This window comes from Pelophylax lessonae (assembly GCF_965119305.1).
Source record: "Pelophylax lessonae genome assembly, chromosome: 5".
NCBI lineage: Eukaryota > Metazoa > Chordata > Amphibia > Anura > Ranidae > Pelophylax > Pelophylax lessonae.
Window position 1 is genome coordinate 545,708,844 of NC_138772.1, and position 27,222 is coordinate 545,736,065.

At 43.9% G+C, this 27,222-nt stretch overlaps 1 protein-coding gene across 14 annotated transcripts in view; it reads left to right on the top strand.

Moving 5' to 3' along the window:
* The window catches only part of SCRIB (scribble planar cell polarity protein), a 295,493-nt gene that overhangs the window by 209,769 nt on the left and 58,502 nt on the right, over positions 1-27,222 (top strand). For 8 of the 14 annotated variants that reach the window (XM_082257570.1, XM_082257580.1, XM_082257581.1 and 5 more), the window contains 3 exons: positions 3,247-3,303; positions 9,686-9,775; positions 18,400-18,762. In XM_082257570.1, the coding sequence (XP_082113696.1) occupies positions 3,247-3,303; positions 9,686-9,775; positions 18,400-18,762 (510 nt within the window). The remainder of the gene's footprint in view (positions 1-3,246; positions 3,304-9,685; positions 9,776-18,399; positions 18,763-27,222) is intronic. The other 6 variants (XM_082257572.1, XM_082257573.1, XM_082257578.1 and 3 more) reach the window with 3 other exon arrangements.

Here is a 27,222-nt window from a genome sequence, read left to right on the forward strand (position 1 = left end):
CAGACAGTGGCTACAGTAGGTGCTCATGTGGTACACAGATTTGTCCTGTCAACTTAAAGTGGAGTTCCACCCATTTTCGTAACTTTAAATGTATGTAATCCCCTTTAAAACGACTTTTACCAATGGAAATTTTTTTTTTTGCTAATAAATACCTTATTTTCTTGTTTATTCCTCCTCTCCTCACTTCCGGGTCCGATCGGCGATGACGTCATTCGGCGATTTGCAGTGTGTGCTGGGATGTATTCCATGCCAGAAATCTCGCAGTATTACACACGAGCTGAGCTGTACTGTGTGTATTGAGGCCGAGACCTGCCCTGCCTCCTCTCAGTGAGTTGTACTGTATGTATTGTATTCAGGCCGTGCTCTGCCCCGCCTCCTCTCAGTGAGCTCAGTGAGGATATAATGCTTTCAGTCCTCGCTCACTGAAAGGAGGCGGGAAAGAGGCGGGGCAGAGCACGGCCTGAATACAATACATACAGTACAGCTCACTGAGAGGAGGCGGGGCAGAGCACGGCCTGAATACAATACATACAGTACAACTCACTGAGAGGAGGCAGGGCAGGTCTCGGCCTCAATACAACACAGTACAGCTCAGCTCCTGTGTAATACTGCGAGATTTCTGGCATGGAATACATCCCAGCGCACACTGCGAATCGCCGAATGACATCATCGCCGATCGGACCCGGAAGTGAGGAGAGGAAGAATAAACAAGAAAATAAGATATTTACTAGCAGTTTCCATTGGTAAAAGTCATTTTAAAGGGGATTACATACATCTATGTAATCCAACGTATTAAAAATGGGTGGAACTCCGCTTTAAGAAGGTGCTCCTAACGAAAACTCCTTATGTGTAGAAAAAATGACACCCATCCACAGAATCTTTCTTCCATTCAAACCTCACCATCGTGGGCAAGACCAAAGAGCTGTCAAAGGACGTCACTGACCAGATTGTAGACCTGCACAAGGCTGGAATGGGCTACAAGACCAACAGCAAGAAGCTTAATGAGAAGGAGACAAAAGACAATAACCCCCAGTCGCCCTCAGTCTGGAGCTCCTTGCAAGAGTTTGCCTCATGGGGTAAGGATGTTAATGAGAAAAGTGAGGGATTAGCCCACAACTATATGGGAGGAGCTTGTGAATGATCTCAAGGCAGTTGGGACCACAGTCACCAAACAAACCATTTATATAACAATACGCCGCCATGGATTGAAATCCTGCAGCGCCCGCAAGGTCCCCCTTCTCAAGAAGGCACATGAACAGACCCGTCTGAAGTTTGACAATGAACATCTAAATCAGGGTTTCTCAACCAGGTTTCCGTGGAACCGTAGTGTTCCTCCAGAAGTTACTAAGGGTTCCTTGGGTAATGAGTAATTTCTGCCTCTCAGATAAGTTCCCACTGAACCCACTGATCTTTTTTTGCTATCTGCAAGGAGGGAATTCTTCACAATGACTACCAGTGTAAGTAGCATTCTTCCCACTGACCATCACACTAATGTATCATGAGTTGTAGATATATTAATTTTTATCAGGGGTTTTCTGAAACCTGAAAGTTATTCTTTAAGGGTTCCTCTGTGTTGGAAAGGTCGAGAAAGGCAGATCTAAATGATTCAGAGAAGAAGTGCTGTGATCAGAAGAGACCTAAATTGAGCTCTTTGGCATTAACTTGACTTTGGAGGAAAAAAATATAGGCTATGACCCTAAGAACACCATCGCTACAGTCAAGCACAGAGGTGGAAACATCATGCTTTGGGGCTGTTTAGGTACCGGCCGACTTTGCCTCATTGAGGGGCCAATGGATAATTGCATGTATTATAAAATCTTGGACGAGAGCCTTCTTCCCTCACCCAGAACACTGAAGATGGGTCATGGATGGGTCTTCCAGCATGACAATGACCCAAAACATGCCACCAAGGCAACAAAAGAGTGGCTCAAGAAGAACAACATTAACGTCAAGGAGTGGCCTAGCTAGTCTCCAGACGTTAATCCTATAGAAAATTTAAGGAGGGAACTGAAACTTCAATTTTCCAATCGACATTCGCCAAGGATTTAGAGAAGATTTGTAAAGAAGAGTGGACAATAATCCCTCCTGAGATGTGTGCAAACCTGGTCACCAACTACAAGAAACGTCTTACCTCTGTGCTTGCTAACAAGGGTTTCTCCACCAAGTACTAAGTCATGGGGATCAAATACTTATTTTACTCACCGAACTGCAACTCAATTTATAATGTTTGTATTACGTGTTTTTTCTGGATTTTTGGTTGATATTCTGTCTTTATCATTTAAACTACACCTATGATAAAAAATGTAAGACCTTTAATTTCTTTGTAAGTGTACAAACTTACTGTATCTGCAGGGGATCAAATAACTGTTTTCCCCACTGTAGGTTTACAGCCAGAATTCTACTTTAAAACCCTTGTTATTTTTTTTTTTAACCTTTTTTTTTTTTTGTCATCTGTCTCCTGTTGGGGAAATGTCCCTTCACTTTCTGTCGACAGAAAGGGGTGGTAAATTCTCTGAGGCGAGGGAAAACCTCCCCTTAGCTATTAACTGAACAGGTGTCCCCCATTGAAAGATTTTCCCTCTGTTCTTGTTCCAGTGGCAGCTCAAATTTTTTTAGTTTTTTTTTGCATTCAGTCCCATGAAAACAGCAGGATGAATACACTGCAGATAGCAATACAAACCTTTACAAGGGTTCAAACCCTTCCATCCAAAACCAGAAAAGTTTGGGCTTTAGATGCACATGAACTAATAAAATCATTCTTGGATTGTCTATACTTGATCAATGATCATACATGAGGGTCACTCCAACCAAAAGTGATTCTGCGCTTGGAGTGGCCCTGTCCTCGTCCCTTTCTTTTCTGCCTCATTGTCTCAGTGCTTCCAGCTCACACAATGTTTCTCATTTCTCTTTGCTGATCCTCTTCCAGCTCCCCAGTCTTCTGTACACTAAAACCTCCTCCATCCGCTCATTCCTGCCAGTCTGCCCATTTCCATCTGTCGTCCTCAACTCCATCCTATGATTTCCCTTCCCTGTAAATCCTGCTATGGTTGGGTTGCTTTAAGCTTTTATTTTATTTTTTTGAGCCTTCCCATCCCTCACTTCCCTTCTCCAGCCAATGATCTGTCAGCATGCAATGGCCTGCATGTCTTCTTACTTTCTTGTGCTCCGTTTCTTTTCCCCTCTGCTCCTGCCCTGTGCATGGCTTCGGCTCCTGTGGCTCGCTCTGACTGTCCTGTCTCTGTCAAGGAGAAAATGCGCAGGGAGCGCGAGGAGGCTACGCGGCTCCTCGAAGAGGAAGCTAAGGTGAGAGACCTGTCTGTTATACCAGCATTATAGACTCTGTAGGGCAGTGGTCCTCAACTCTGGTCCTCGGGGCCCACTAACAGGCCAGATTTTAAGTATTACCTTGGGGAGATGCAGACTAGAGTACTGCAATTACTGAGCAGCAAATTATATCACCTGGGATGCATTTCATTTATCTTGCAAACCTGGCCTGTTAGCGGGCCCTGAGGACCAGGGTTGAGGACCACTGCTGTAGGGGAGTTTACCTTCCTGTCTATTACAGAACCAAAGCTATAGGCTGGTCTTGTAGTCATTAATGGCCCCTTGATATCTTGTTGTTGCAGTAATGTGCATTTGGAATGGCAACTCAACACATTATGGCAACACACATTTATTGTAAAATGTGTGACTAGTTGGCTGGAGGTGTGATCGCCATCCTTAATAAATCATGAAAAACCTACGAAATCCTCAAAATGGGGGCTTTTTAATCACTTCCCCTTAGGTGGACTTTGTATGACGTTCTGGGCTTTAAGGGGGGGGATATCTGAATGATGCCTGCAGCAGCAGGCATCATTTAGATATAATTTTTCCCACCAGCGATTCCCTTCACCATAAGAACAATCATAACGGCTGAAGCACTTGATTGTTCTTACAGGTGGCGGGAGGGGTAATCCCCCCCTGCGCCGCCCTCCGGTGCTTCTACCGGCTCGCCCATGCGATCGGCGAGAAGGAATCGGCCGCCGGCGGAAGTATACCATAGAGACTGCGAGGACCAGATGGTCCCCAACAGTCTCTATGACTCTCGGAGGCCCGGGCGCGATGTGATGATGTCACGCCCAGCCTGGCAGTTTCAATACTGCACTGATCTCGCCATTCAGCTGAGATCTTTTTTTTTTTTTATTATTATTTCAGGCTTTCTAGCCTGTAGGAGAGATCTGAGGTCTTATTGACCCCAGATCTCCCCATAAAGAGTAAAGAGGACCTGTCATTCACTATTCCTATTACAAGGGATGTTTACATTCCTTGTAATAGGAATAAAAAAAAAAATAAAAAAAAAAATTAAAGGGAAAGTATAAAAATAAAAAAAATAAAATAATTAAAAAAAAAAAAATGTAAAGTGCCCCCGTCCCTGTGTGCAGAAGCGAACGCATGCGTACGTAGAGCCCACATATGTAAACGGCGTTCAATCCATACATGTGGCTGCGAACGTTATAGCAAAAGCAACAATTCTAGCCCAAGACCTCCACTGTAACTCTAAACTGGTAACCTGTAAAATTTTTTAAAGCGTCGCCTATAGATTTTTAAATACCGAAGTTTGGCGTCTTTCCACGAATGTGCGCAGTTTTAAAGCGTGACATGTTGGGTATCTATTTACTCGGCGTAACCTCATCTTTCACATTATACAAAAAAATTGGGCTAACTTCAGTGTTTTGTTTTTTAATTCACAAAACATTTTTTTTTTTTAAAAAACAATATATATAATGTTTGGGGGTTCTGAGTAATTTTCTAGCAAAAAAATTATGATTTTTTACATGTAGGAGCGGAGTGCCAGAAATCGCCTGGTATTGAAGTGGTTAAGGGTAATCCAAACAAATTTGTATAAAAATAGCAAATTTTATTAAGATATATTTTTGGAGAACAACAAACCGCAATCAGAGAATAAAAACACACAATATATACTTGAAAGATATTGATAGGGATAAAAATAATTGTAAATGAACTCAAGTGACAGAAATGGCGTTCCCGAGCTCAGCTGAAGGACGGCCGAGATGTAATCAGAGCAAGGGAAAATCCAACGCGTTTCAATGTGTAAAACAATACAAATTCTTCTTCAGGGGATTTTTCTGCCATTTATTTTCTATAAGACCATTTAGTATGAATGCATCCACAGAAAAAAGACCTCACAGCCATAACTCAACGTTACAAAAAGGATCATTGGAGAATTTCATTCCGAAAACCCAATTAATAATAAAAGGTGGAGCCAATCCAGGTGTATCAATACTGAACTTGAAGCATTAAAGTCCACCCAAACTTGGGTGGATAAAGAGGGTGCCCTTCCTTTGACTGGCTCTTTAGCCACCCAAGTTTGGGTGGACTTTAATACTTCAAGTTCAGTATTGATACACCTGGCTTGGCTCCACCTTTTATTATCAATACTGAACTTGAAGCATTAAAGTCCACCCAAACTTTGGTTGCTAAAGAGCCACTTTGTAAAAAGTGAAGGCACACTTTGAGTTAAGTACAGCTAGGTGCATGACATCTCCCAGACTTATCGCTATTATTTATATCTGACAGGTTTATTGCTCTGCTAGAGAGACATTCTGGGTTCTGAGAAGAGAAAAGCACACAGAGCAGCTAAACTGACCCTTCCCCTTTGTTGCCCATTCACAGAAGCCTTTGAATTTTGTGAGTGTGTTGACATAATACAAAGGCATCTGTGATTGGGCATAGCAGATGCAGTGACTCTACTGTTGAAGTGGCAGAGATCAGAAGGATCAGCTTTTGGGCTCCCAGGAAATACAGGGATAGCGGCCTTCCGGAAATGTGAGCACTGTGGTAGTTCATTGAGCATTCCTGTCAGATTGTGTCAGCTTGCTCTATTTACATGGCGTAACATCTTAAACATTATACAAGAAAATTGGGGTAAATATTGTGTTCTTTTTTTTTTTTTTTTTTTAATCTTTTGAATACGCAAATTCCGTGTGACAAACTGTGCAACGACCACCATTTTATTCCCTAGGGTCTCTGCAAAAAAAAAAAAAATAAATAAATAAATAAATATAAATATATATATATATATATATATATATATATATATATATATATACGTACGTACGTACGTACGTGTGTGTGTGTGTAACATTTGGGGGTTCTAAGTACTTTTCTGATTTTTTACATGTATGAGAGAAATGTCAGAATTGACCCAGTTGGCAAGTGGATATACTATGTGTGTATGTATGTGTATATAATATACACACAGTATCTGACAAAAATGAGTACACCCCCCCACATTTTTGTAAATATTTTATTCTATCTTTTCATGTGACAACACTGAAGAAATGACACTTTGCTACAATGTAAAGTAGTGAGTGTACAGCTTGTATAACAGTGTAAATTTGCTGTCCCCTCAAAATAACTCAAACACACAGCCATTAATGTCTAAACTGCTGGCAACAAATGTGAGTACACCCCTAAGTGAAAATGTCCAAATTGGGCCCAATTAGCCATTTTCACCCCCCTCGTTATCATGCGACTCAATGTTACAAGGTCTCAGGTGGGAACGGGAAGCAGGTGTGTTAAATTTGGTGTTATCGCTCTCACTCTCTCATACTGGTCACTGGAAGTTCAACATGGCACCTCATGGCAAAGAATTCTCTTAGGATCTGAAAAAAAGTGAAAAAATTGTTGCTCTACATAAAGATGGCCTAGGCTATAAGAAGATTGCCAAGACCCTGAAACTGAGCTGCAGCACGATGGCCAAGACCATACAGTGTTTTAACAGGAGAGGTTCCACTCAGAACAGGCCTCGCCATGGTCGCCCAAAGAAGTTGAGTGCACGTGCTCAGTGTCTTATCCAGAGGTTGTCTTTGGGAAATAGACGTATGAGTGCTGCCAGCATTGCTGCAGAGGTTGAAGGAGTGGGGGTCAGCCTGTCAGTGCTCAGACCATACGCCGCACAATTCGATGTTGTCACATGAAAGATATAATAAAATATTTACAAAAATGTGAGGGGTGTACTCACTTTTGTGAAATACTGTGTATGTATATAGGTGTGTTTGTGTATACAGAGTGGGTAAAATAAGTATTGAACGCGTCACCATTTTTCTAGGTAAATACATTTCTGGTGCTATTGACATTACATTTTTACCATGTCGGAAACAACCCATGCCATCCAAAGGTACAAAGAAACCAAAACAAATATATTCGTAAATTAAGTTATGTGTAATTAAATGGAATGACACAGGGAAAAAGTATTAAACACTTGAAGAAAGGGAGGTGCAAAACGACATGAAAAGCCAAGACACCAGCTTAAAAATATCAGTAATTAGAAAGCAATCCTGCCCCTTGTCAGTGCAAATTAATATCCGCTGGTTCAGTCTCAACTGATGGCCTATAAAATGGTGTCTCATTACCAAGGTGTCACGCAAGAAAAATCTCATGATGGGTAAAAGTAAAGCACTCTCTCAAGACCTTCGCAATCTTATTGTTGGAAAACACTGATGGCCTTGGTTACAGAAGAATTTATAAACATCTGAATGTTCCAGTGAGCACTGTTGGGGCCATAATCTTGAAGTGGAAAGAACATTATTTCATCGTAAACCGGCCACGACCAGGTGCTCCTCCCAAGATTTCTGACAAAGGAGTGAAAAGAGTGATCAGAAGAGTTGTCCACGAACCAAGGACCACTTGTGGAGAGCTTCAGAAAGACCTGGAATTAGCAGGTGGAATTGTTTCAAAGAAAACAATAAGTAATGCACTCAACCGCCATGGCCTGTATGCACCCTCACCACGCAAGACTCCATTGCTGAAAAAAAAGCATGTTGAAGCTCGTTTAAAGTTTGCTGTTCAACATTTAGACAAGCCTGGGAAATTCTGGGAGAATACAGTCTGGTCAGATGAGACCAAAATTGAACTCTTTGGATGCCATAATACACACCATGTAGATGTCAAATGGCACATCACCCCCAAAAACACCCCCCATACCAACAGTGAAGTTTGGAGGTGGGAACATCATGGTGTGGGCGGGGCTGTTTTTCAGCATACGGTACTGGCAAACTTCAAATCATTGAAGGAAGGTTGAATGGAAAAATGTACCTAGCCATTCTTGATAAAAATCTGCTGCCATCTACCAGGATGATGAAGATGAAACGAGGGCGGACATTTCAGCAAGACATCCCAAACACAAAGCCAAGGAAACTCTCAATTGGTTTCAAAGAAAGAAACTAATGGCCCAGCCACTCACCCGAATTGAATACAATAGAAAATCTATGGAAAGAACTAAAGATCGGAGTTTATAGAAGAGACCCACGGAACCTTCAAGATTTGAAGACTGGGCCAAAATCACAGCTGAGCAATGCATGCGACTAATTTCTCCATACAGGAGGCGTCTTGAAGCTGTCATTACCAACAAAGGATTTTGTACCAAATATGAAAAAAATTTCAGTTAGCGTGTTCAATACTTTTTCCCTTTTTCTATTTCCATTTTTTTGCACATAATGTATTTCTGAACTTGTTTGTTTTGGTTTCTTTGTATGTATGGATTGCATGGGTTGTTAGACGTGGTGAAAATTTCAGGTCAGTAGCACCTTAAGAAATATATTTATCCAGATATTGGTGACGTGTTCTATACTTGTTTTACTCGCGAAATATAATGTTTGGAGGTTCTGAGTAATTTTATAGCCAAAAAATACAGATTTTTACATGTAAGAGAGAAATGTCAGAATTGGTCTGGGTGGAAACTGATTCGGGTGGCTTCCTGTCATACCTCTTTATCTGGGATTCTTATGGCGCTTTTCCACTGCATGGAACCAAACGGTTCGGCTCGCTTTTGCGCTTTTCCACTGCTGGTTACCGCATGGTATGGTGTAGGAACGGTTCGGTACGGTACGGCGACGCTTTTTCACTGCATGGAACTGAACTGTACGGCTCTCAAAAACAGTACCTACTCGATTGTGGTTCCAAGAGGTACCATACCCGGTACCATATCCCACAATCCTTTGCATGCAGTCACTACTAGCCACTGATTGGTCAGAGAATCGTTGTTATCCCACCCACTTAACTTTAGTACTACTTTAGTGGAAAAGCAAACCATACCGTACCGAACCGTTCCAACACCGTACCATGTGGTACCAGCAGTGGAAAAGCAAACCGGACCAAGCAGGGCCGAGTAGAGCCGAGCCGGTACTTGCAGTGGAAAAGTGCCAATAGACAGTCTTCAGTTCTTTCATGTCTCTACTACTGCTGAGACTAAAGCCCTGTACACACGATAAGAAAATCTGAAGGGAAATTTCGTCCGACCGATCTGCCGATTTTCGGATTGTTAGTATGGTGCTTTCGACAGCCGACTCAGACTTTTCGGCCGAAAAAATCCTGGTGTGCAGGCTATAAAATTTTTATCGTCCGTCAACACAACGTCCGATTTTCGTCTCATTAGTACAGTTTTCGATGGAAAAAAAATCTTAAGAGCAAGACTAGGCATGTTCAGAGACGAAAGAACACATACCAAGCAATCCAACACATGACATCACTTCTGAAGTAGAATTCTGTCGTACGGGAAAATTCGTATGAAAATAACCTCTTCACTTTCCACATCAGACTAGTATGCCACAAAAAACTGACGACAGATCGTTCGATAATCTGATCGTGTGTACGGGGCTTTACTATTGTGTCTTATTTTTTTCAGGGATACACAACGTCGTCTGCCGAAGCCATGAAGATGGATTACAAGACGTTGGCAGCGTTACCCAGCAGCGGCCTGCCCAAGGGGAACAGAGTGAGTGTAAAGGTGGATCAGCCATATGTATGCTATGTGGTCTGGCAATAGCAAAGTGAATAACAATCGTATGTCTATTGCCAGTCGAGACGTCTTCTTTCAGACTCTTCATCTCTTTTCTTGTTGATAAGCCCCTACACCTTCAGCATTGCAGAACCCATCATGCTCTGTTAACTGACTGTCCCATGTCTCCTTGGGAATGTGCGAGTTTGTCCCATTTATCTCCTGTTTTTGGACCGTCATGTTGGCGTTTATTGGTTGCTGTAACTTGTGTCTGAGCGTTATTTTCTGGTTATCATTTGTGGTCATGTGGCTTGGACATATGTAGTCAGCGGGGTCACTTGGCTTGTCGGGTATTAATGTTGTCCCACATAAGTATTTGCTGATGTGATCGCTGTCTTGTATGTTTGTATCTATGGAACTGAAATATAAGCTTTATAAGCGGATCTATTACATTCATATATTGGGCTAAAATTTAATATTTTAGGAACTTCCACTTTCCAAAGAAACTCCTGATGTGGGTTTTGACTGAGAGGTTTCTCAACTTTTGATCGATCTGCGCTCATTCTCCTTGCATCTCTCTGTTCTCCCTGCCACCAGTTCTAAGCTGCCATTCATACTTTCCACTTTTCCACTGCCTGACATCAGTGCAGTTTTTCTCTGCTTTGGCTGAAGGGGAGATAAGAATTAGGAGCACAACAATGACTTTACAGCTTGTTTGAGAAAAGGGTGGGGTCTAAAAGGGCCAACAACCATCTATCTAAGCCAAGGCCTACTCTTTTTCTGGATAAAGGTGTATCTGAAAATTGACATTTTGGTCAATTGACTACACTAAGATTTTTCAAATTGACAGGTTCTCTTAAAAGGAAAGTGGTTATATGATTTGTTAAATGAGTAGATATATTGCATTGGGGACATGCAGTACTTCTTTCACTCACTAGGCTGCATTTCCCATTTTACCTATAACTGTATACAGTGCTGGGACAGGGTCCGTGAGCACCCAAGGGGAAAAGACCAAAGTGCATCCCCCATCATGAGCAGTGGACTACTTCAGCAGCACAGGTTGCAGGTCCTGCCCTTTTTGCACCCTTCTAGGCCCGGACCTGTCTGTATTCTCTTGGTTCCCATCCTTGATTGGGATAGTGGATCCTACTAGAATCCACTGCAGAACTCTTTATGCTCTGCTGTGTGTAAAAGAAGCACCAGCATTTTGGTGTAAAACCATCAGGACCGGTGACCGTAGCTGTGCTGACCTGAACCCTGGCTAAGTTACTGTGTGTAAGAGTTTGCAGCATATGATGGGTTGTAGCATTTTGTAAAGGGGTCTTTATTTATTTTTTGACTCCTGTGGGCATTTGTTGGACCTAGCACAGTGACTGTATCCAGTTACAGTATTTGTGAGAGCTGACCACAGGATTGAAAGTGTCTAACATTTAGGCCTGGTCGTACAGTAGGATTAGGACATTTGTATCTCATGGTAAATTATCTCTTGGTATAAAAAAGAAAGGGTCTGATGTTTGGGAAGCTGATCAAGCAGGCTTAGTTCCATGTTGGACTGTCGTTCAGGAAGCCAATGGCGCAAGCTTAGCTCCATGTTAGACAGACATTCAGGAAGCCAGTGGAGCAAACTTAGCTCCATGTTGGGTGGACGTTCAGGAAGCCAATGGAGCAGGCTTAGCTCCATGTTAAGTGGATATTTAGGAAGCCAATGGAGCATGCTTAGCTCCACGTTGGACAGACATTCAGGAAGACAATGGAGCATGCTTAGCTCCACGTTGGACAGACATTCAGGAAGACAATGGAGTAGGCTTAGCTCCACGTTGGACAGACATTCAGGAAGACAATGGAGTAGGCTTAGCTCCACGTTGGACAGACATTCAGGAAGACAATGGAGTAGGCTTAGCTCCGTGTTGGGTGGGCATTCAGGAAGCCAATGAAGCAGGCTTAACTCCATGTTGGGCTGATGTTCAAGAAGCAAATGGAACAGGGTTAGCCCTATATTGGGCTGACATTTAGGAAGATAATGCAGCTAAGTTAGCTCCATGTTGGGCTGACATTAAGCAGCTGACGGAGAAATATTGGCTCCATGTTGTGCTGATGTTCAGGAAGCCAATGGAGCAGAGTTAAGCCTCGTACACACGCAACGATTATCGGCCGACCGATCGTCCGACTTTTGTCCAAGTTGTGTTTTGTTGGTTGGAATGTGCCTAGACTGCACACGAATTTTCTTGGCCAACAAAAATCTACTTCAGAAGTGATGTCATGTGTTGGTTTGTTTTCTTTGTGTTTTTTCTTCACTGAGCATGCCCAGACTTGCTCATCAGATTTTTCACTGTCGAAATCTGTACTGACTGGACGAAAATCGGCCGTTGTGTTGACGGCCAACAAAAATTTTATAGCCTGCACACCAGATTTTTTTCGCCCGAAAAGTTGGAGTTGGTTGTCGGAAGCATCATACTAACAAGCCGAAAATCGGCAGATCGGACGTTGGCCGAAAATTCCCTGCCAATTTTCTACGCGTGTTTACGGGGCATTAGTTACATGTTGAAATGATGTTCAAGCAGCTAATGGAACAGGCTTAGCTTTCTGTTGGGCTGACTTTAGTCAGCTGAAGAAGCAAGGGTTGGCTCCATGTTGGGCTGACGTTCAGGCAGATGGAGTTGGGTCAGCTCCATGTTGGGCCTCAGATTTGGCTTAGATGGTTTGCCACTGGTGGAAGGATAGGAAAAGTACAAATAATAAATGATAGAAGGGAGGGGGAATGTTGGCTAACTCTGGTGAGATGCGGGGATTTAGCTCTTGTTACACAATGCGATGAGGCAGGTTCTAGCGGTGGGGTTAGATTAAACTTTTGAAGATTTTGATGGTATTTTTAGAGGACTGAGAAGTGAAGGTTTTCCTAGCAAATTTTCTTAGAGTAAAGCCCCGTACACACGTACCGATCGTCGGCAGAAAAGCTTCGGCCGACGACCAATCTGCCGATTGTAGGCTTGTTAGTATGATGCCTCCGACAGCGCACATTCGGCCGAAAAGAATCTGTCATGCAAGCATTAAAATTTTTGTATGCCGACACCAGAGCGGCCGATTGTTCGCCAGTCAGTACAGAATTCGGCTGACAGACCGCAGATTTGCAAGACTGGGCATGCTCAGAAAAGGAAATGCACAGGGAAAGTTAACCATTACATGACATCACTTCTGCAGTCGGCTGTAGTCGGCGGACAAAATTCTTGTGCAGTCTTTTGCACTTTTCAACAGACACCGACAGCCCTGGCAAAAGACGGCCGATCGTTCGGCCGACGATCGGTACGTGTGTACGGGGCTTAAAAGTGCGGAGTACTTTTGGAGTTAGTCTGAAAGGTGTTGCAGGAGTTTGATATTGCTGCACAGCACCCAGCAGTTTGGCTGTGAAATGTTGGTCCTTGGTTGACATTGATGTTCCAGACCTTCCTCCTGGTGCATGTGTGGGATGGGGTTAAGGAAATGTGGTGGTGAGAGAGTTTGCCAGACAGTAGCCAGGAAGGTGGTACTTTCAGCAGCTTGGCTGGTCTCTGGCTAGCAGTTTGGGTTTTTACACTTATAAACGCAGGTGTTGGGTTAGTGATGATTCCAGGCCTTCACCCTGGTTCAGGTGGGGGATGGGGCGAAGAATGCGGTGGTTTTCTGGGAATGTGTCATTCCTGTAGTCAGGCTCTATTCCTGCCGCATGGCTCACAGCTGCCATTCCAAAGCCTTCGAATCACAAGAGGCTCTCCTCCTCCCCCCTCGCACTATTTTTGGAAGCCCTTGTGTGCGTCTGCCCTGCTATGGGAAATAGTGTGAGGAGAGAGGACAGATCACACCTCGGACCTCAAAGAGCGGTCAAGTAACTGTGAGTACTCGCAATGTTCACCTAGGCATGGGGTTCCCTGTTATGCTTGGTGTCTGTCTGTGACCAGCGTTCCTGCACCCCAGACTCTTTCTTTTCTTACGATTCAATACGTCCTGTTAGTAGGACTTCTATCCATGTGGCAGAAAGTGAGCATGTGTAGAAGGTTTTTATTCTTAAAGTGGTAACGAACCTTCAACAAATGCGTCCAGTGCTTTCTAGGCATGCACTGATATATATATATATATATATATATATATATATATATATATTTATTTTATATGTAGTTAGAAAGCCTTTTTGGGGCTCCTTTAACCATCCCTGAACATACAGATCTGTGCTCACTGTGTATTCTCTCACTGTATAGTCTTTTCTGAGGAAGGAGGTATGGAGGTCATAGAAGGCACTTGTCTACATTTTATATTCATTGATGGGGGGAATGGTCATAGCAGATCTATTCACTAATTTTTCTCACCTGTTACTGGGAACTCTTGAGTAATATTGGCTGGATTAGTAATATGGCTGCTGTTAATTTAACTGTTGCGGTTCGTTTTTAAGCACAACCTATCCTCGAGTGAGATCTAATTCTAACCCCCTGTATGAGGCATTAGTAAAGCTGGCCATACGTGGATTAAAATTCAGCCAGTTTGGCAGGGATCGACCAAATTTAGATCCGTATTGGGGCAGGCTGATTGTATCCAAGTCGATCCATCGATCGACTTGGGTACAACCAGCCTGCTGAATTTTTACATGCAGTTACTGCCAGCAGCTATAGCTGCTAGAAGTAATCATATTCTGCCGGAAGGGAAGGCTCTCTGCGCCCCCGTGACGGCACCCGTGGTGGAATAAAAAAAACAAAAAAAAAAAAAAAAAAATCATCTATGGGCTGCTTAAGACCTTCTCAAATCAGTTTTGGGCACCGGTTCACAAAAAGGATATTGGGTAAAGAATGGAATTCTCTCTTGAGCAGTGGCAAGTAAGGGGAAATATGGTCACTAACTTAGTGAACTTTGCCAGCGGGGCCCCTCCTAAGTAACTGGCATTGTGCCGAAGGACTCTGCCCTGCCAAATGTGCCTAAGGGCTCTGCCCAGCCTTCGGGTCCTGGCAAAGCCTTTTGTCACATCTGTAGATGTGCAGGACATTTCCGGGTCCTGGCAAAGCCCTTTGTCACATCTGTAGATGTGCAGGACATTTCCGGGTCCTGGCAAAGCCCTTTGTCACATCTGTAGATGTGCAGGACATTTCCGGGTCCTGGCAAAGCCCTTTGTCACATCTGTAGATGTGCAGGACATTTCCGGGTCCCGGCAAAGCCCTTTGTCACATCTGTAGATGTGCAGGACATTTCCGGGTCCCGGCAAAGCCCTTTGTCACATCTGTAGATGTGCAGGACATTTCCAGGTCCCGGCAAAGCCCTTTGTCACATCTGTAGATGTGCAGGACATTTCCAGGTCCCGGCAAAGCCCTTTGTCACATCTGTAGATGTGCAGGACATTTCCAGGTCCTGGCAAAGCCCTTTGTCACATCTGTAGATGTGCAGGACATTTCCGGGTCCTGGCAAAGCCCTTTGTCACATCTGTAGATGTGCAGGACATTTCCGGTGCATGAGTAAAGACGGGTGCAGTATTGGGGCTGCGCACACTCAGAATCTGGGTGGGGGAGGGGACACATTATTGCCTTGCATTATTTGCAGCACAAAAAAATCTTTAATGGATAAAAAAAACATGGATATCCAATTGTGAGGGAGGAGGTAGGGCAATATGAGGGTTAGTTTAGTTTGTCTATGGCCAGCATAAGGCAGACTTTCACAGTGAATTTCTTTCCTGCAACCACGGGTTGCAGGAAAGAAATTTGCTTGATTCCCCCATTAACGCAGACAGTGTTGATGTGGGAATCCCTCCTGTCCGAGCCATTGTTTTCTCCCAACTGAGGGGTGGGTGGGGGGGCTATACCTGCCCGGAAGTGGTAGTAATTATTGCTAGCGGCTATAACAGCTGCTTGCAATAATCCCTTGTACGATCCAGCAGTCTTCTTTTACTCAAATTGATTAATCGATTGATCAACTTTGGTACATTCAGCCTTGCCCATACATGGTTTGAATCTTGGTCAGTTGCTGCCGAACCAGCTGAGATTCGAACCGTTTATGGCAGGCTTTAGTCTGCATTCACACCTGAGCGTCACGTTTTTGGGCGTTTTGTTGCCAATCATTTTGTATTGGCTAATTGAGAAAGCTATCATTTGTTGCTATGTGTTTCTGCTTTCAGCTGCTTCAAAAATGAATCAATCTGCCCAAATCGAGCTACAAAAGTAGCTCCAAAACTTTTTTGAGCTTCAACCATTTTGGAGTGGAGATGTGAACCACCGCCATAGAGCATAATTATTTTTTTTCTCCTCCCTGAGCACTTTGGAGCTTCGAGCTACAAAATGCTCAGGTGTGAATGGGTCATTACAAAGAAGAAAGGGGTACTCGTTGCATCTGGAGGAAAAGTGATTTAACCTTCACACATGGAAAGGGTTCATCACAGTAAATCTAGGTTCACAAACAAACAAACCGTTGGTGCAAAACACCTGTCCCCTGCGCTCTGAGTGGTGCAATCCTCTAACCAGCTTGGCTACAGACTTGCAGATGTCGAGAACTATTGACACGGCAACCTTGGAATGCTTCAGCCTTGCAGCCCCTCACAAGACCAGGGTGGTCTGGGAACTCTAAAACACAAGGGCGCACCTGCCTAGTGCATTATCCTTTAAGCAGGTTAATTAAAAGTAGTAGAATAAAAATACAAATGAGTTTTTGATAAAAGCACATCAAACAAAGTATAAAATCCTCAGCATCCTTCAGCTTCTGAAGAAGAGGCGCTGCCTCGAAACGCGTAAGCCTATACAGCTTCGGGGGGCGATCCAATCCCGATCTCGATGCTGAGGATTTTATACTTTGATGTGCTTTTATCAAAAACTCGTTTGTGGTTAGGCAGGTTTATTAAAAGTAGTAGAATAAAAACTCATAAAAGCACATCAAACAAAGTATAAAATCCTCAGCATCGAGATCCGGATTTGATCGTCCCCCGAAGCTGTATAGGCTTACGCGTTTCGAGGCAGCGCCTCTTCTTCAGAAGCTGCAGGATGCTGAGGATTTTATACTTTGTTTGATGTGCTTTTATCAAAAACTCGTTTGTGAGTATTTTTATTCTACTACTTTTAATAAACCTGCTTAACCACTTAACCCCCGGAGGATTTGGCTGCTCAAAGACCAGGCCCTATTTTGCGATTCGGCACTGCGTGAATTTAACGGACAATTGCGCGGTCTTGGGACGCTGTACCCAAATGAAATTGATTCCCTTTTTTTCCCCACAGATAGAGCTTTCTTTTGGTGGTATTTGATCACCTGTGCGATTTTTACTTTTTGCGCTATAAACAAAAAAAGCGACAATTTTGAAAAAATAACAATATTTTCACATTTTTTTATATGAAACCCCCCCCCCCCCCCCAAAAAAAATGTAAAAATATAAATTTAACATTTCAGGCCAATTTGTTTTCTGCTACATATTTTTTGTGAAAAAAATCGCAATAAGCGTATTTTGATTGGTTTGCGCAAAAGTTATTGCGTTTACTAACTAAGGGAAAGATTTGTCATTTTTATTTTTTTTTTTAACTAGTAATGTCGGCAATCTGTGATTTTTGCGGGACTGCGACATTGCGGCGGACAGATCGGACCCTTGACTGACATTTTTGACACTTTTGTGGGTACCAGTGACATTACTTCAGTAATCAGTGCTATAAATATGCACTGTTACTGTAAAAATGACACTGGCAGGGAAGGGGTTAACTTTGTTGGTGATCAAGGGGTTAAATGTGTCCCTAGGGGTGTGATTCTAACTGTGGGGGGGGGCGTGGCTTGTGATGTAACCACAGAGACGTATGATCCTATATAGCAGGATCGTATGATCTCTGCAGTTACACCAGGGAGAATGACAGACAGCTTTGTTTACATCAGCCGCCCACCTTTCTCCCTCTCCAGCGGGAGACCGCAAGTGGCCGGCAGACATCGGAGCCGCCAGTCACTCGCGCGGGGATGTTAGTGAACGAGCGGGGGCGGGAGCACACCTACGGCGGCGTGCACTCGCCCCCTAGAGGCTCGTGGGCGAGCGACGTACCCCTACGTCGCTTTGCCCAGTATGGGCTGACCGCTGCAGTAAATAGTCGTGCGGCGGTCGGCAAGTGGTTACAGGATAATGCCCTAGGCTGGTGCGCCCTTGTGTTTGTCTGTTGTTTTTAAATCTAGGTTCACGTCTGTGTGGGCGCGTTCGCGCAGGCACCGCAGCCTATTCTTTTAAATGGGCTGCTGTACCTGCAAGAAATGCGGGGGGTGGCAGGGGGAGTCCCTGACCCTTTTTAAAATTTAGTCGCAGGGATCCGCTTGGTGCTTCAGCCCCCTCGTAGAGTTTTACAGGCTGCCAAAAAATGAGGCTTGATGGTGCACCTGTGCCTCCCTCCCACACCTAAACACCAATGCAATGAGGCCTTAGATAAATGTACAATTTGTGGAAAATGTTTGTGTTCCCAGTTTGCTGTCTGTATATATTTTATAATTGGCCCTCATTGAGTCGTGTCTGAACGTTGGTCACGCTTTGTGTCACGGTTTGTGTTGTGTAGTAAATGTTATCAGATTCCTTTTCTGTTTCCTCCTTTCCTTATTATTTTTTGTCTCCCTCCTCCTCCTCTCCTCTTTGCTTGCTCTCCTCTCCCTTCTGTTGCTCTTTTCAGCTCCCCCTGGGAATGGACCCTTCCTACTCTCCTGTCCCTGTGGCCCTTGTCCATCCTGTCCCGACGGTCATAGCCAATGGCCCCTCCTGCCTCTCCGCCCACCCGGTTTCCTCTCCACACCCGGCCGTTGTGCCTGCCCCCGTGGCTGTGCCCAGCGAGTCTGGAACCCCGTCCGGTAAGGCGGAGCCAGAGGAGGAGGAGGAGGAGGTGCTTGTGGACTGCCAGTCCATCCTCTTCAACGAGAATCCCTTCATACTGGCTAACAAGAAGCGGCCGGGGGCCAGCGCAATCAAATTAGCTGGGCCCCCCACTGGATACGGCACGGCGGGGGTCCTGAAGACCAATGTGTACTCCTGCAAGAAGGCAAGCAACACGTTTGTGTGTGTTTTTCTTTTTTTTTGGTTTTGCACGCGTGTTGTCCCCACATGTGAAGCATGTACATCACTTGTCAGCTGGCATTGTCACATGCTTGGCATACAGGCAGGATGACCGCTGACTGCACACCGATCCTTGCATGGTGTCCTGGTTGCTGATTCCATGGGCGGACCATGCTGTTACAGAGTGCCGTGTGTATTGTGCCATCGCGTGGCCTGCCTGTTTGTACACTAGCACAGTTTGTCCCTGTGTGTCTTCTCACCAGCTTCTGCTCCTTGTCACCGTTTCCAGCATGTCATTGTCACTTTTGTGATGTATGGCTCTCCAGATGCTCACGATTTTGTTACCCCTCTCACATTAACCAGAGGCGGCGCTGTTGTGTGCGGGGTGGATGGTGGCAGTCCAGATATGGGGCCTGTAATATAGAGTGCATTGCTACTAAATTCTGTCAAGCATTCAGTTCATGTCTCAGTACCTTGGTAATCTTAGGCTATAGTGCTAACCCCCGACCTCTGTACATTCATTGGAATGTGACTGGACAAAAAAACTGAAGGATTTATGGATAAGGGTTACATGTATGCTGATGAACAGACTCCCTGCTGAACAGCAGCAGCTGCAAAAGCAAATAGAATTTTGGGATGTAAAAAAGAAAAAAAAATGAAATGCTAATATAAGATTGATATTTATTTAGCAATTTAAAGGCCATTTTTGCAAATTATGAGATGAAGTCATCTACTTCTGTACTTCTTCCATCTTGTGCGGAAACATCATGCTGTATTTGTGTTTGCACTTGTTAAACTCAATAAAAATGTTGAATAAAAAAAATAATAATTTTGGATACTATTGTTCTCATAAGATCTTAGGACTCGTCCACACTAGCAGTGAGATCCGGCCTCCTCACCACCTGCTTTAACCCCCTGATCCCCCACACTAGCGCGCCGTTGTGGAACGCTCTTGCAGAGTGGCCCTATTTTCTTGAATGATTCGCGTTCGGTGGGCTGTATGGCTACCAAAAGCGATAAGAGGATATAATTTCTTTTTTTACAAGTCAAATGGTTCCTTTATTGAAAACAATGGAATGAAATCAGAATACAGACATTTACACACATATGTAGGCTGGTAGAACATTAACGAAAATACAGTACACATGCAAAAAAAAAATCAGGTCAACTGTACAGAGGGTTACCCAACTTTCCTACAACCCCTCACCATCGGTCGTCCCGTGAGAGTTGTGCAGGCAGGACAGCCAAGTCTAGCCACACCCTTTCAAATTTTTTAGGGCAGTTCCGCAGCATGTAGGTTAACTTATATAATGGTAGTAACAGAAAAATATATCAGCGCAAGCAAAAGAACAGATATTACAAAGCAGCTGACACCAAGGTAAAAATACAGAAAACCTTAAAAGGTCTAACATATATAATGGTAGGACATCATTAAAGCGGTAGTATACTTTCAAAAAAAAAAAACCCTGCAAGACAAAGGCATAATGAGTTAGTATGCATCGCATACTAGCTCATTATGAAATACTTACCTTAAAATGAAGCCCCGACACGGACACTGCTGTGGGAGCGGACATGATCCCTCGGCGTCTCTTCCCGGGTTCGGTGATGTGCGCAGGGTTTTAACTTTCCGGCAACTTCCCGGCAAGGAACTCTGAAGGTCCGCCGGACCTTCAGAGCGCATGCGCCGCTAGCGTCAGCAGCTGCATGCAGTGCAAATATCTCCTAAACTGTGCAGGCATAGGTGATATTAATTGGACCTACAGGTAAGCCTTATTATAGGCCTTATTATAGGCTTACCTGTAGGTAAAAGTCAAAAAAACCGGTATACTACCACTTTAACACAGAATTTGCCACCGAGGTGTGGGCGGGGGGGGGAGGGGCATTCCATTTCAAAATAATTTCCCCTTTCGGCATAATACAAAAGATAAGTAATCAACAGCTTACTGGGTCTGGGTCTCTGCTCATCATCCATAATGCCCAGCAGTGCCATCTGTGGGGAGAGCCAGATGCAACCTATAGTTATTTCAAATACCTCAGACCAAAATTGAACCACCTTGGAGCAACATATGGAAATAAGAACCTTGTTCTGTCAGGAAGCAAGGGCAATCTGGAGACCTCTGGGGGAAGAACCTATGCAATCTCTAAAGGAGTATAATATATCCTATGTAGGAATTTAGTCTGAATCAGGCGATCCGTAGCGGAGATCATCAACCTTGTGCCATCCTCAAAACAGTCCTCACGGTCAAGGTGAGGATATAATTTCTGCTGCGAAGCATTACAGCTGCTGCTGCATGTGTTCTCCCCTGGTCTCTGTGCTCCACAATTCCTGTACAGTTCAGTGCAATGTGATTTCCAGCACTGGATTGCACTTTTAGAAACTCACTGTAACTGGATGGCACGGTACTGCGGTACCATGCGATCTGGTGCAGGCAAACGCCCTGCGTTTGCAATCTGCATTTGTGGTGTCAGGATTACATTGACACCCGCAGCAGATCGCACTCCTAGTGCGCTAAATGCTGGTGTGAACGGGCCCTTAGTGCGGTCAGTTTAGCTGTGGTTAGAGAAAAAAGAATTCTGTGTCTCCACGATCCGATTAGAAGCTTTAAAAACCACTGAGACATCAAGTGTGAATGTAACCTAAAGAGCATTTTCCAATATCTCTGGTGCTACAATTTCATGTTAAGAACCACGTTTGATACTAAGCCTTCATGATTGAAAAAAATGAAATGCATCAGATATGTGGAGCGGGCCAGGAACAGTCAGAAGAAGGAGGAAGGGACTAGATAACGCTGAATGTCCTCCAGCCGGGAAATGAGGCGGTCCTCTATCTCAGTGGTCCTCAACCCTGGTCCTCAGGGCCCACTAACAGGCCAGGTTTGCAAGATAACTGAAATACATCCCAGGTGATCTCATTTGCTGCTCAGTGATTGCAGTATTATAGTCTGCATCTCCCCAAGGTAATACTTAATATCTGGCCTGTTAGTGGGCCCTGAGGACCGGAGTTGAGGACCACTGCTCTATCTGACTTGCTGCAGCTTCAAATGCACATTGTGAGAAGCTCACAGTGTGCAGTGAAATCAGAGGAAGCCGTTTCAGTCCAGGAGAGGAACTGGTGCAACTGTGCAAGACTGAAGGGAAGAATGGAGATCAGATTAGAGGTCCATTAACACCAGCTGCTGCATTGTAACTCCGTGGCTGGTATGCAGTGCAGTCTGACTGGATCTCCTTAAAGCGGAGTTCCACCCAAATTTTGAACTTAACTGATTTCAGCAGTGATATGTTTTTTAAAAATGAATTGGGCTATAATTTTTTTTTTTCGGGTTCCGTTACCTTATTTTAGAGGATAGTTTGTTCTACTTCCTCCTTCTGCAGCCGCAGCCCCGGACGTCACTTCCGGTTTCGCATTGCGTCCTGGGAGATGTGTGTCATCAATCCCAGGAGGCAATGGGCATGGCCGGCGGCTGCTCTCATGCTATCATCGCGTGACGCTGCCGTCGCTATGGAAACCCGACATTGCCGATCACAATTTACAGCGCATGCGCGAGATTGCCAGGTGCATTCTGGGTAGCCAGCTTGCATGGAAATCAGGAAGGACACAGCGGCTTCAGATGCCCACACTGGAGATGGCCGCGCCCTGCAATCATTTTTAAAAGTAAGAAATTATCCACAATCAAATACTGTACTAGTTCTAAATGTGAGAATAGTGTTAATGTACGTGGCTATATATTAGTATTAAAGGGGTATTTTTATTTTAAAAAAGTATTTTCGGCCGGAACACCGCTTTAATGTTTTTTTTTTTTTCTTTAAGGAACTTTATTGAATGTCACACATTTACAGCCGGTAGATTGCCTTGCTCTACTCTGAAAAAAAGTAGTTCATGGTTTTTCGACACACCCAGCCGCAGCACAGTGGTATGAACCGGGCACACAGGAGACAAGGAAATGTACCTAGTCATGCGGTGGGAATGCATTGGAATAGCTGCCCAATGCAGTCCCGCCACCTCTGGTATGAATCAGTCTTTAAGGTCGGGGAGAAGTTTTCTTCCCTCTGAGGCAAAACTGGTCTCAGTGATGCGGGGGTAGGTTGCCATGGACAGTAGTGCTCAGTGTAATAAATTCTGTGCGGTTAGAGTGTTGAGCTTGCATAGCCCCGTCAGTGTTGAATTGTCGCCGTCCTGCCCTCTGTAACATTCACTGTACGCCTGCTTGGACACGCTGCCATTTGTTGTCACGCCATAGACCAAGTTTGCTGTAGAGCTGCTTGTGCTCAGATGTGTGCTGTTACCATTTATTATTATATGCTGTAATGGGTGAGTTATACAACACAGATATGGACAAATCACCATAATTCATCACCAGTTAGGATGATCATTCTTCTACGAGGCTTGAAGTGGAACAATGAGGCAGTTAGATCTGGGAGTGTCATCGGTCTTCAGATGGTAAGACGCAGAAATAGGTATCTCATGCAGACATACAGTCAATGGGTACCTTTTGTCACCTGGAAGCTAGGCTCGCTAGCCTCCAGGGAGTCGGGGCTCATTGCATATGCACACTGTTATTCCGCAAAGATCACAGCAGCTCTTGAAAGCGGAACTGCACTGCATCTGAGAATCACAAACCAAAAATGCTATTTAATACATTTTTTTGTATTCAAAGCAAACTCCCCCATCCATCCATGTCTCTCCATGCTTTATTTTGCTGAGAAATCATTTTAAAAAACGCCCCCCGGCATTTCTGCCAGTGGCCATCTTGAGCAAAGAGCAGATGATTCATGTATCATTTAATTCCTGGAATCCATTTGCCCTTAGCTCGGATAGGCTGAGCTTGGAACCCTCCCCTCCCTTCCCTTCTGAAGACTGCTGGGATGTAAGACATCATTTGTCCAGGCATAGAAACCAGGAAGTAACTAAAGAAATGTAAAAATAAAAGTTTAAAACAAGTAAATATGTTATATTTTCCTTTCTATTTACTAAAGCTAGCAGCGTAAGGATTAGAAATAGTCCAATGTTGATTGAGAGAGTGAAGTTCTGCTTAAAGCTCAATATCGTCAGACCCAGGGTGGCCACGTCTCACCGCCTGAGGATCCTGATATAAGATCTGACATGATGTGTGGCCCTACCATCTGAAGGTGATATATTAGAGCTCAGGCCTGAGGTGGAAGGAATCCTGCGGCTTTGCCATGACACATTTTGGCAGGTGGAGCTCAGCTGTTCTGTGTGTTGGTGTAAAAGGGGGGGGGGGGACACGGGAAAGCTTTTTGTAGAAAATCACACATGTAGACCAGTGGGGAGTCCTGCTCCATTCTGTTTCCATTCAGGAGTTGTTTTTCTTGCATTATAATTTTCCATTCTTATTGGGAAGGACTAGTATATAGAATTACTCAGGGATTTCAAGTGTAAAGTGACATTTAAAGCCCAACTGCAAGAAAATTTAAATAATCCACCCTTGTAATGCCCCTGCCCTTTGCACTGCAAGGGTAAATACTTGTTTTGTCTAGGGGCAGAGGATTAATGAGTAAATACTTACCTTGCTCCAGCAGGGTCCCTCTAGGGTCCCTGTATTGCTGCGACCGGTCCTCTGCAGCTGGTCCTTATTCTGCAACCAACTATGGTCGCACTCCAGCCTTCTTAGCGTTAAAGTGGTTATAAACCCTCATATGGCACTTTTCCACTGCAAGTACCGGCTCGGCTCCACTTGGCCCTGCTTGGCTCGGTTTGGTTTTCCACTGCATGGTACCGCATGGTACGGTGTTGGAACGGTTTGGTACGGTTTGCTTTTCCACTAAAGTAAAGTGGGTGGGATAACAACGATTCTCTGACCAATCAGTGGCTAGTTGTGACAATCAGTCAAGGCTGCATGCAAAGGATTGTGGGATATGGTACCTGTACGGCCCTCTTGGAACCACAATCGAGGTGGTACTGTTTAAGCGAGCCGTACCGTTCTGTTCCATGTAGTGGAAAAGTGCCGCGGTACCATACCGAACCGTTCCAACACCGTACCATGCAGTGGAAAAGAGCAAAAGCGAGCTGAACCGTTCGGTTCCATGCAGTGGAAAAGCGCCAATATATACCTAGTGAAGTAACTGGCCTTACATGATACACAGACATAAGTTAAACTAAAAGAAAGAAAAAGACGCTACTGTATATCAGATAGCATAAATAGACTGAGATGATAAATAATCGTCCGTCATTTCACCATTTAGGTGTGGGTCAGCATACCATACATTAACATAGCAAAAAATAAATGGGGGGAGACCCCCAAGGATGATAGATGGAGAGCGACTCCAGACAGTATAAGTATGCTTTATTGGACTTGTGAAAATTCAGATCGAAAAAAAATATAACCTCAACCCAACACTAAAATAACGTAATTTGTAATAAAAACAAACACACAGGGCCCAGACTCGCATAGACAAATCAGTAAGCTGATATATTGCCACTCTGACTAGGTACCTCATCAATGTCATGAGCTCAGCCGAGCTATATAGAAATAAGATCATTACAATATTGAAATGACATTGAGAGGCACCATAATACTGCGCAATGTGGATCCTTAATGCTTAAGAGGACAGGTGAGCTATAAGCTAATCAGTTGTTTGGGGAATGGACTGAATATCCCCAATTGGGAACTGTTCAAGCATAGATCGAAAGTCACTGATTGATATCCCAAACATATTTTCAAAGGAATTTATATGGTATAGTATTGGGTAGGGATTCTTTCACTCAAAGACCAGTGGTTGGGAATAGCCGAGTGAATATCGGACCATCCATTTCCATTACCAGCAGATAGACAACGCCGTGCTGCAGTACACAAGCAGAATCATCAAACTCCGAGAGTTCACAGAGAAATTAATTTCTCTGCCTAAATATTGCCACTCTCAGACTAGATACCTCATTATTGTCACGAGCTCAGCCCAGCTATATAGAAATAAGATTGTTACGATATTGAAATGACATTGAGAGGCACCATAATGCTGCGCAATGTGGATCCTTAATGCTTAAGAGGACAGGTGAGCTATAAGCTAATCAGTTGTTTGGGAAACGAGCTGAATATCCCCAATTGAGAACTGTTCAAGCTTAGATCGAATGCCACTCAATGATATCCCAAAGATTTATTCATAGTAATTGATATGGTATCGTATTGGGTAGGGATGCTTTCACTCAAAGGCCAGTAGTGATCAAACTCAATGTGCCATCCGAGTGAATATCAGGCCATCCATTTCCATTACTAGCAGATAGACAACGCCGTGCTGCAGTAAACAACCAAAATCATCCAGGTGGCTGGTAAAGACCCAAAGTAAAATTAGCTGTGTCCGCCATATACCATGGGGGAACTCAAAGTTCAGGGTGTAGGTGGTAATGTCCCTGGAGGAGGAAATTATACCATACCCCAACAAGGACAAGATGGGTTCCAATGACTTGAAGGTAATCAACCTCTCCACTTTTGACTTACAACCCAGAAACATCAGACTTTTTAAAAAGGGACTGTCCTTTTGACCAGCGAATACAATGACTGAATTTGAGGTCTCCAGGACTTTATTTTTGAGAATGGTATTCTTTCGTACCTTGTTTGAAAAACCTGAGATGAACAATAGTGATGATATGACCGAACAGGAATGAGTAGCTCTTGGAAACCAATAAGCCTCTTGGAAGAAAATATAAGTTCTGAGTTGAGTGAGGAAGAACTATGCCCCTAAGAATTAGGATGCCAACTATTGGTAGCAATAGGTGAGCCTCTTTCTGGATTTAGTAGGTACTGACTTGAAAAATATTGACTTTGATGAAAAATCTAAAGTTATCTTATCCAAATAGAAAGAAAAGCTTGGAAAGAATTAAGAATTGCCCCAATTATAGTGATAGAGTAGCAACAGGGGGGGGGGGGGCAACGTGCTCGTCCTAAGTGAGGACGATTTTGTTGCTGAGGTCGAAAAGCAGTTGAGCAATACATTCACCTACACCAGGGTACATAACCCGTTTCCAAAAGTAACAAGTCAGCTTAATATTATGCCGTGTTTGGCGATGGAAGCAGAACTTTTGACAAAAAAATAACTTGAGTATCGAAAAGTGGAGACTTATAACATACTAGTGTTTTTTACCATCCCAAAGATTCATAAGGATCCCATGAAACCACCTGGAAGGCCAGATAGTGTCGGCAATAGAAGGGCCCCTAGAGAAAATAGTGGCGTATATCGATCTATTGATCAAAGAAATGGTATTTAAACTTCCCTCCTATTTTAAAGACACTGGTGGTATACTTGGGCAACTTCAAAATCGTGTGATTCTAGGGGGGCATTCCCGTGGGGATCACCGTGGAATCTCTGTATACGTTGATATGCCACAAGTAGGGCTCCAGAGCCTTAGCCCATTGTTTTTTTTTTTTTTTTAGAACAGCATCACCCACTGATGGGTGCACAAAATTAATTTCTCTGTGCACCCTTGGAGTTTGAT